Here is an 11,527-nt window from a genome sequence, read left to right on the forward strand (position 1 = left end):
ACTCAAACTTGTACTCACACAACACTAACCAGCTTTTCCATTCTCTTCTTCTTCCAGGACGTCTTCCTCGGTAGTACCTGCGTTCAAATAATCATCGTATGCATCCTCCTGAGCCTGGTGTGGCCCACCTTCAAATACTACGCAAAGCTGACGGCCGTCTTGACGGTTTCATTCCTAGTCCTGGTGGTACCGATACCGCTGTTTTTATTCAAACCCCGGTGGCCGTTGAATGCTCTGTAAGTATATATACCTAGACAACGACAAGCAACAAGTCGCAAAACAGGTTGATAATTGATTTCCCTTGCCGTAATCAATTTGCAGCATTCCCGGGATCGTTGCGTGTCAGTTCATTCGGTGGATCGGCGTGGAGTACGAAATCCGGGGGTCGGAGCACATCAATGTCAAAAATGGTGGGGTGGCCCTCCTCAACCATCAGAGTGCCATCGACATCGTGCGTAAGTTGGGATTCGCCCCTTTGAGGAGGGTGAGGGAGTTGTTTTCATAAATTGCTAATTCATGCTTGTTCTTTTGTAGTGCTGTCCCGTTTGCTGCGCGAGTTCCGTAATATTGTGCCCGTGGTGAAGAAGGAACTCTTCTACGCTCTGCCATTCGGAATTGCCTCCTATCTCGTGGGGGTCGTGTTTATCGATCGGAAAAACATTTCCTCGGCAAAGGACGTGATGGCGCGTGAGGCAGTCGCTATCCAGCAAGATAACGTAAGCCTCGATGTGACATGGATTTTGTGCTTTTCTAGTGTAATCACTTGGGATTTCCTTGCTTTCCAGCTCAAATTGGCCATATTCCCTGAAGGCACGCGTCACGACAAGGATACGCTGCTTCCCTTCAAGAAGGGCTCATTTCATGTGGCTATCGATTCGCAGTCGGTAATTCAACAAATCATCGTGTCCAAGTATGGATTCCTCGATCACAAAAAGAAACGCTTCGGCCGGGGACGGGTGATAGTGAAGATTCTGCCGGAGATCTCGACCAAGGGAATGACCAAAGACGACATCAACCAACTGGTGGACAGTTGTCAAAAGACGATGCAAGCCGAATTCGACGCACTCAGTGCAGAAGCGAAACAGTACTGCCATCTATAATAGGGGGGAGCAAACTATTTTATGATTCGGTTGTGTAGGGTGTGGAACCGCGTAGGAATTCTTTCAATTCGATTGTGCTGAGCATGACAAGCAGAGGACTTGCATTTATCAGTACCTGAAATCAAGTCGTGCGTGTATTGGCGCACGTTGTAGTCAATTTGTGAGGTTTGGGAGTGCAAATGTTGCTTTAAGGATGCTCATTTCGGAACTACTGTTTCAAACTAGTTACAACCGTTGGAATAAGAAACCGTCAATCTAGTCTAAATTTAAAACGTCATTCAGACACTAGAAGTTTAGGGACAGGGGATCATGTTTATTCTACATTGTTGATTGTTTAATAAATCTGATTTTTTTTAAAATTGCGCATGACTTTGTGTTTTAATTGTATCACAGAGAATTAGAATTAGTAACTTTGGGAAAAGCTGGTCAACACCGAATTTTGTATTACATTTAAAAAAAAAACTTCAAGACGTATTTGGCTTTGGGTAGGAGAGTTCCTTGAACTGTATATTGTTGACATTTATAAATAGAGCTAGAAGAAGGGAGTAACAGCTTTTGTAAAAAAATGCTTCTCTCGATGATATCTAGGAAAGACACGCCTACGTGACCACCACAACTCTCGAGAGAAGTCATTGTTTAACCCAAGAAGGGCTTTGGTTGCTTTGAGATGCAACAAAGTGCTTGAAAAAAGATGTTCCTTACAGCCTAAAATTATCAAACATGAGACGGACCGAAAAGTTGTTGATCACCTGTTCTACCATGGGAAGGAGAGAGGGCTATTAGGCCCTTAATCTAGCTCTATCGAGATTTATGCTTTTTATAATTGAATATCTAGTAGTCCAGAATATTTCGGGTATGACATTTCCTCGTCTTCTCTATATATAAAAGCTCTAAATTAATCACCCATATTCTTGTTTTCGTTCAAACGGTTCCAACTTCTGGACACTATTTTTTGACGACTAAGCAGTCTTGTAATTTTTGTTTTTAACAAATGTTTAAATATGGTCCGACCACAGACAAACAGACATAACTCTTGCAAGTTGTTCATCGAACAAGCATTTAACGGTCAATTTAAAAGTATTGAAGTTGGTAGTGCCGCCACCTGTGGCGCGCATAGTCAATTCCCTTGCGTTTGACGTTTACACACTACCGCCACCTGTTCAGCGTACTACCCACCACAGTGTACTCAACAGATGGCTGTAATGTTTTAGTGACGATGTTTTACAGTGAGAAATATTCAATATGTTATGTCTGTTTGTCTGTGGTCCAACGTTTCGAGGTTTGCATCTTCCTTGGGAAAACCTGAATCCCAGTTTATGCTATTTATTTTTACTTTAACGCATTTTAGTTCACTTGTGACATGTCCGGAGATGAGCTTTGAGGTCGTGACCATTGCAATGAATTGGTATGAGAGGCACGGATGCTATCTATGAAAAAGAAGTATGTTAATTATATGGTGGTCAGAAATACTGAACAAATAGCATTTGTCTCACTATACGTCATTTCTCATTTATTAATGCAGAACACCAACAGACAACATAGGTCCTAATGATGTTTAAACTAATTTAATTAAATAACAGTCTATTTTAGTAAAATGCTAAAAAAATGAAACATTCACAAACTTTCGGTGGATCGTTTGTCGGGATAGGTGGAAATTGAAAACGAAAGCTATCCTGTTGAACACTCGTTGTATAGCGATCAAAGCACTATGTTGTCCGTAATTTGTTCGTTGGAAAGGTAACCTCAGCATCGTATTGTTTTGCAATGCCTTGGGACGACTGTTCAAGTCAACCGACTCAAGAATAGCAGGGCAGTCGATTCGTGTCCGCTACAACCATAGCGCTAGCAATGTTCCTGTGCGACTGAAGACCCTAATAAAATATACCATAAACGAATGATAACCCAAATGATTAACCTTTTCCGCAAATGGTATGGATGATACCCTGAACACGTCGTTAAGCAAAGTAACCATACACATTTGATTAGGGTAGGTTTCAAATGAATTAACTGACGACGACTTCTGTAACTTGGTAACCGGAACGGATCTCGCCAAGGAAGCCGACGGAGAGCAAAACGAATGAAGCGGCGTTGAATAAACTGAATACTCTCCGAATCGTTCTGATAGTATTCGAGCATTGAATGGACCAAAGAGCAGTACAATGACTTTAAACAGTACACACTGGTAAAATCCTTGGCGACTCAATGAAAGACGTAAGAAACATGATGCTTGAACGTTACTTGAATATCCAGAACAACTCCAACGCGGAGATAACAGAGCATTTTTTATGATTAACGATCATTCGAGTTAAACCCAACAAACAATTGAGAGCTCTTATAAAACACCTGAGTTGATCAAACGTTGAATAATAGCTTCCAGAGTTGAACAAGAATGTAGTTGTATTGCCATTTGATTAAAAGTTTTAAAAGCTGTTGGAGCACTCTTAAATGATTGTTTACGTTCGGTTTACTATATGCTTTATAAGACCTACGATAACTTTTATAGCACCTTAGTTAAACCGATTGACAAGAGCTATATAGAACGTGGAATAAACGCATCAAAACAAACCATTGGGAGCTCTTATAAAACACCTGAGTTGATCAAACGTTGAATAATAGCTTCCAGAGTTGTACAAGAATGTAGTTGTATTGCCTATTGCCTTTTTGGTTAGAAGCTTCAAAAGCTGCTTGGAGCACTCTTAAATGATTGTTTACGTTTGACCAACCACCAACCACAATTTTGTTGCTAAAAATAGCACAAGTGATAGGCACGTTTATATGACCATAAGGCAATGATTCGACTGCAAGAGAAGTCACTCAAGATGAGTTTCATATACTTCTCTCATATGATCAAAATATGTATTCAAGAATAGAGCAGATGGAAACAGAAGCGGCTGGCAATCCGGGATCATGAGTTCGAATCTTGCTTCGAGAAAACCCTCGGTGGAGTAGAGGTAAATTATATATAGGTGTTATTAATAAATGCAAACATTAATTTAAGACATATATCATATAATCAACGATAACATTTCTAGATAAATTCTCTCAATTAATGATTAGAGAGATTAACTGAAAGAATATCAACCAAAGATTAAACAGATGCTTGTTACTACTTCCTCCATGATCGCAGAATGTGAAATATGACATAATTACATATTTTTTCAATGTGTGTGTGTGTGTGTGTGTGTGTGTGTGTGTGTGTACAATCTAACCCCCACTGTCCGGCAGTGTTATTATGGAAGAAAACTGCTTTTTATTACCCTTAAATTAAAGCAGGTTTAGTCCGGGAGTTAGAAGGTGTTAGCTCTATTGCAGCTCCAGTGACCCATTTCAGAATGCCTGGTAATTCACGACCACTCCGAGGTCACTTTTACTTACAATAAGCCCCGCATGTTCACTCTACCTTTATCAAATGGATAATGGTATCATAAACACACTTCCAGATTCAAAAATATTATTTCCAAATCTGGCACGTATATAGTTTTGAAATTTGTTCAACTGTATTAAATTGATTTGAATGGACATTTCTTACCAATTTTGTTTCTAATTACATATTTTTTCAATGTGCACAAATAAGTTCAATTAATAAAAACTGTACAAGCAATTATTTTGGCGTACCACGACAATTGTTAAACTAATTTTAATCTGTGAATATTGTGAGTACTTACACAACGGTTATTAAGGAGTCATTAAAAAGTGCTATAAACGCTTTTCACCGCTTGCTGTATAGTAATTATTTAGGAGTCATAAAAGAGTGTAACAAACGCCTCTCAGGTTTACTCTCTACTAAATTTCAAAGCAGCTGTCAAGAAGTGTCTACAAGCGTTGTATAAGAGCTTTCACCAAAATAATAAAGCTTGAGTTTAATATGTATCTATAAACGTTGTATAAAAGTTGCTTCTACTCCTATACCGCGTATACATATAATGCTGTAGTTGAACAGGTTCTCCAAACCAGTGTAAACAAGAGTTTTACAGAAGTTGTAATAAACAAATTGTACAGTTATTATTCAGCATGCAGTTGAATAAAATCACAATGGAAGCGTTTCTTCAACAAGAAATTGATTTTGGATAAACGTTTTACTGAATACGTTAGACAACACCTTTGTGTTGCAGTTGTATAGGTTGTCCAAACCAGTGTAAACAAGGGTTTTATAAAAGTTGTGGTTAACACATTGTGCAATTATTATTCAACTTGCAGCTGAACAAAATCAAAACGAAAGCGTTTCTTCAACTGGAAATTGTTACTTGGGTACCACCACTATTGCCGAGTCTATTCAATTTAGCTATCGTTATAGCGTGCTTGATTTTATTGAAGGCTGACAGATAGGGGAAAAGGATGTAATGTCGGCCTAAATGCTCCTAATATGGGCCCATACATAAATTCAGCAATCGACTAAATTTTCAATAGCGACCATAAATAACTATTAGTACCGTCCCAATGACGCGATCATTTAGATAAAAATGATAAATAGGCCAACATTATAGCCATTTCCCCTACTTTAGATAATAATGCAATGTCATAATGTGCAATAATTCAAATATTATGGACAAGTTCTCTTTTTCGGTCAAATTGAAAAGAGAATAATGCAAGGAAGTTGAATCGATTGATTCCTCTTCGAGTCCTTAAACTGTATCTAAGCTGGGTCATGGAAGACGGGGTAAAACCACCGACAAACCGACATGAATGACCATAGCAAAAACAATAAAATTTCTGACCAAAGCACACTACTGACATCTGGCTCCGTGTTCGCGGGAAATATTTAGCTAAGCCATGAACCGGCATGCCAAAGTTCTGAATTGATTCATGTCTGATTTATTTTGGACACATTATTTTTATCTAGATAAATAAAAATCCTATGGTTTTGACAGTTCGGATCGCTGCACATTCAAATCGGCCACTTACGATTTTCGGGCATAAGTCAGAATTAAGTGTCGTGTCGGCTTGTCGGTGTTTAAACGGCTATATTACGCTTAAAATAAAATATCACCAAATCTGCACAAAATTTCACTATTAAATTAAGCCAGCATATCTTCATAGATTTTCAAACATCGTTTTTATTGGATGAAGTTTTAGCGTGAAACAAAAGCAGTCTGAATAATAAAGTGTGGTAAAAGAAAGGTCAATTCATGTCATCGTTTTGTGACCTGAATAAGGTAAAATCGCTACAGTTATACATTATGCTTACTATAAAACTAATGAAAAATAGGAACCATAAAGCTTCGAACTGTGATGAAGATTGAAATTTCGATCGATTGAACCATTACATCAAAATCCACAGTAAAGCTGAGCTTGGACGGTATATAATTATATTTGAAATATTATTGTTTATTAGATTAAACAAATCTAATTTTACTCGAAAAACCAGCGACACAATGGCAATGTATTACCTCTAATTTTACCAATTTTTGAAAGTTAGGGAAGTTACCGTATGCGTGATAATGTTTGCCCCATCGTACATATAAGGTTACCGTTTCACCTGTGCCTTGGTTTTCTTTGCATGCACGTAACCTATACACAGCAAAAAAATAATTTTGATATCACGTCAAAGTGGATGCACTACAATCAACAATCAATACGAAACTAACGATTTTAAATTGGCTCACCACTTTAGTAGCCTATTGGTCCCAAGCAAACGATTAACGTACCCTATTCTAGTTGAAATTCTATTACTACACTATGTTTGTTTTGATTCGCTATGAAAGTTTGACAGATAACATCAGGGGTGTATGGATTCATGCAGAACATGCAGGGGTGAGTGAAATAGCTTGGGACTGCTTGGGACCGTTGTTCTGGTACTGAGTGAGCCAAAAATAATAATGATTTTCTTCGGGACCCAGTGGTCTTAGAGTTACCTCTATGCTACAATCATGTCGAAAATATGGTGTAATATTACTTGCTAAAAAGGACAAAATTATCATTAATACAATGCATGAACTGAAATTACGCAGCTTTTACTGCATTTGTTTATTTATGTGGTCATAAAAATTACATGAAATTTTCGACATGATTGTAGTGCATCCACTTTGATGTGATATCAAAATTATTTTTTTGCTGTGTAGGTCATACCGTAGTAGGCTGTGTATAAAAGAAAATGATTTACTTAGTTTAACAGTTGCACCATGCCGAAGTGGAAGCGTATTCGTGATTTGTCCTACGCACAAATGTCGCCAAAAAGACATTTCAATCGCCGTGGGAGTGTCCCGGTGGACCGTCAAAATGGTTTTAGACCGAGAAAAGAAAGGACAACTATCCGCAAAGGTGGCCAAAGGTCGGCCGAGGTCAGCTCGGGTTCCGAGGGTTATCGCTGCTATCAAAAGGAAGATTCGGGTGAATCCAGTGCGTTCAATAAGGAAAATGGCAAAGGAACACGGGATCAGAGACTTTACGGCACGGAAGATCGTAAAGGAAGATTGCGGGGCGAAGTCGAGGGCACGGGAAAAAACTCACATGATTACCAACCGCATCCGGGAGCTACGAGTTGAACGATGCAAGAAAATATTGAACTTCCTTAAGCGAAAAACTCTGGTAATCCTGTCGATCCCGTATCAAATTCCAGAACCGACCGGTATATTAGTTCTCTTCCGGTAAAAGACGTGGCCGACGAACACAAGAATGTGTATCTGACCAAGCATCCTGCTAGCGTTATGGTGTTTGGATTGGTGGCTTCCGATGGTAAAAAAATGAACCCGGTGTTCATTCTAGAAGGCGACAAGGTCAACACGGAGGTCTACATCGAGATTTTAAGTAAGTATGTTCTTCAAAGAACAGTACGGTCCGAAGCCAAATGTTGTATTTCAACAAGATGGGGCTTCGTGCCACACCTCGAACCGCACTCAGAAGTGGTTGCAGGAACATCTTCCGTTCTGGGCGAAGGATATGTGGCCGCCATCCAGCCCCGATCTTAATCCGCTGGATTACTCAATATGGCACGTCATGTAGGCCTGTTCTAAACGCCACCCGAGTACAGCAAGCTTCAGACAAACATTGACCCGTACCTGGAGAGAAATGGATCCAGACTACATTATTAGAACCTGTCGTGCATTCCGGAAGCGTGTGGAGGCTGTAATTACAGCAAGTGGGAACACGATCGATTTTTTTTCCTTGATTTGTTTTCCGTCGATCTTGTTTTCCGTGCTGAGCACCAATGCTACCGACGCCAGGAAGGCAGCTCCCACACCTGGACCCTACCTATCGACCCATCAATTCATGAACCGGGGACCAACGGCTTTACTTCCCTTCCGAAGTGTGGTAACTCTCCATCTTTATCCACTTGCGTCCGTTCGCAGCAAGAGTCGTCGAATCAATCCAGAAGCATGGAGAGAGCAGTGGAGAAAACACAGGTCTGATAATCGCAACGTTCGTTGTTCGAGTCCAATTACGGCACCTCATCTCATCTCCCACACGAAGGAAGGCGTGATCAGAGATGTTATACCTCAGAACATTCCGGCGGCGCCGACTGGGATTGAACCCAGGCCTGCTGGGGGTAATGTCAACACATGTACTGTATTAATGATAATTTTGCCCTTTTTGGCAAGTAAAATTACACCATACTTCCGAAACACGATTGAAGGGCATCCACTTTGATGTGATATTAAAATTATGTTTTTGCTGTGAAACGTCAGACTGTACGATACATAGCGGACTTTGTACTATCCTTTTTCCTTTCCTTTATTTAACGTCGGTCTCTGTTCCGCAATCTAGTGCCAATCACCGACGGACATCGATTGCCATCCATTGACGGCATTCAGCAGCTTCCACACCTGCGTAGGATATCGCACCCATTTAACACACATGGGCCGGGACCAACGGCTTTACTTCCCTTCCGAAGGAAGACGTGACCAGATATTTTTATGCCTCAGAAAAATCCCACTGACCTCGGCTGGGATTGAACCCAGACCCATCGGGGTGTTAGAAAGCAGTCACGCTTACCATTACACCACCGGCGCCAGCTAGGTACTATCCTTTCACTGCACCGAAAATTCCCATACTGGCTGTAGTGGATCACTAGATCGTTTGAGTCTAACCGATGACATCAACCAGAGAACCACAATTTCCAAAATAGGTTTATTCCGTGGACGAGTAAAATTATCCTCGATTTGCCACAAAATTCTTTTCGAATATCAGGAAAATTTATAAAAAAAATCTGAGGCTATTAGTATACTCTTGTTTAAAATTTTCATCGATTTTTCTGATTTTCTAGCTGATTTTTGGTGAAAATCGAGGAACATTTTAACATCCTTTGAGAATCCCCACTTTTTGCAGCTATGAGTTAAATTCTTCTCAATTCAGAGTGACTCTAATTTTCTATGCAGTGACATCCATAGAAATTTTTCTCACTTAAATTTGACTCAGTTTCGTGAAAAGTGCGGTTGATTAGAGCTCTATGTCACTTTTTACGAAACTAAGTTAAAACGGGATACCAATTCAATTTTACTCATTCACTGTGTTACTATCATCGGTCGTGTAAGATAAAATCAAACTGCAGTGCTTGTTGCATAACTTCCCGGCGGATTGTTCTCCGTTCAGATGAAGGCTTCGATTAACATACACGGCGAATGAGAACACCCCAATTTTGAGTTTAGTTCACTCATAATCGCCAAAAGTGCAGGAACTCAGCGATGAGTACGGGGCCGTACACTAATTACGTAACGGCGGCAACGTCGCGTTTGATGGTTGAAATGTAATTGATTATGTCTATTTCATATTTTTCATTTAAAGTCTTAGTTGGAGACACTTGATGCACCTAGTATACAAACTGCTATTTACTCGGACACTGATGGCGATCATACCTTTGGTTGTCATCATAAATGCTGAGTAGGTTTGAACAAGCATTGAACTGAAGTTTCGATGCTGGGTGTGATTTAGCTACGCAGCATATTCTCACAAGTGTGGTCTGCTAAAAATGCATGATGGAAAATTAGCAATGACATTTGGTATGCACATGTCACAAGGGGGTCTTATAAATTCTTACAAAATATGATCGGAAACGTAGCTGGGTTGATCCCTTCTTACGTATTATCATTTCAAAGAATTAAACGTTTAATTGTTTATGATAGTTCGTAGCTATTTTTTAAGTCCACATTATTTCTGATACTGATTCGGGCTTATTTTCATTCTAGTTTGGTTAAAAAAAATCCTTACGTAATTAGTGCACGGACCCTTAAGGAAAGCTTTAAGATTTTCTATTACACGGTCGATGAGAGTAACTCAGCATTTTTTCGAATTGGACTCAACATTAGAAAGTGGGGATTAGTGAAATTTTCCTTGATTTTCCAGGAAGACTTTTCAAATATGACGAAAATCTAGAGAGGTTTCACGCTGTCTATTAGGATACTCCTAGACTTATTGAAATTTGGGTCAATTTTCCTGATATAGTACCGACTTTTTTTTTTAAATTGAGGATAATTTTACTTATGTACTTACCCCACTTTTCGCAAAATTCGAATTGAATTCAAGTAAATTCTGAGTTAGGGGATGTTCATTGACTACGTAAACAGGATTTTGGGATTCTTGACCCCCCCCCCCCCCCTCTCCCTTCGTAGACAATTGTCCATACATTTTTTTTAAATTTGTATGGGCCATGGATAATTGACAACCCCCCCCCCCTTCATAAACTGTCTACGTAGTTTATGAACAGCCCCTTACTCTCATCGACTATGCGTTTTAAAACTACATTAGATTCTATACCAATTTTACTGAAGCGTCTGACGCATATCAGAGCGGTGAAATGTTGACCATCGCCAAAGGTTTCCATTATTTACGGGGTTCGTTTGAGGCTAGAAATGAACGATGAATCAAGATAGACTTTACTTTAACAGTAAACCCAAAACAAGCCGAAAGCTATTTCTGTCAAAACCAAGGCTAATTTCAACGATGGTAGTGCGTGTGAACGAACGGACGTTCTTGCCTCATGAATAAGTTACACAATTTGATCAATCGGGCAGTTGTCATTCATAAGCCCTTCCACTTACCGTGTGGTTTATTTTTGTTTCGACCTTCAAACTTTAACACCTTCTCAGTTCCAACAATAGAGCAAATAAATACAAGCACCTGATTACAATCGCACCAACACCTCAAATCCCACCACCTAATTTGGTTCGAAGTGAGAAAAATGCTCCTGCAGACAATGATTCATTGGAAAGCCATTCCTCGTGGACAGTTAGTTCCATTTTCTCCGCTCTCAGAGTTCAACGTTTGACTAGCGCCGGTAAAACGAGGACAACTGTTGCCCCCTTGCTAGAAGACCAGACCACATACCCACCTACGAATAGAAGAAGGGAAAATAGTTGACCTTTAGTGAAACCACCCGTCGCCCGTAGGGACGACCCTTGTGGATTGGGTGCTTTGTCTAACTGACAGTAAACCGTGACACTAGCTTTCCATTTCATCATACCGAGGCAGGCTGTGTTGGTTGACCAGTCGCCGTC

General features: G+C 39.9%; 1 protein-coding gene across 1 annotated transcript in view; it reads left to right on the plus strand.

The window, feature by feature from the left end:
* LOC135715289 (1-acyl-sn-glycerol-3-phosphate acyltransferase alpha-like) overlaps positions 1-1,455 on the plus strand; it is a 46,665-nt gene extending 45,210 nt beyond the window's left edge. Inside the window, exons 2-5 of the mRNA XM_065238626.1 lie at positions 58-236; positions 322-455; positions 535-716; positions 786-1,455. Of these exons, the coding sequence (XP_065094698.1) occupies positions 58-236; positions 322-455; positions 535-716; positions 786-1,100 (810 nt within the window). The 3' untranslated portion in view covers positions 1,101-1,455. The remainder of the gene's footprint in view (positions 1-57; positions 237-321; positions 456-534; positions 717-785) is intronic.
* The last annotated feature ends 10,072 nt before the right edge of the window (positions 1,456-11,527 follow it).

Source organism: Ochlerotatus camptorhynchus, unplaced genomic scaffold, assembly GCF_037179485.1.
Source record: "Ochlerotatus camptorhynchus isolate MF236.1 unplaced genomic scaffold, CSIRO-AGI_Acam_v1.1 ptg000045l, whole genome shotgun sequence".
Taxonomy (NCBI): Eukaryota; Metazoa; Arthropoda; class Insecta; order Diptera; family Culicidae; genus Ochlerotatus; species Ochlerotatus camptorhynchus.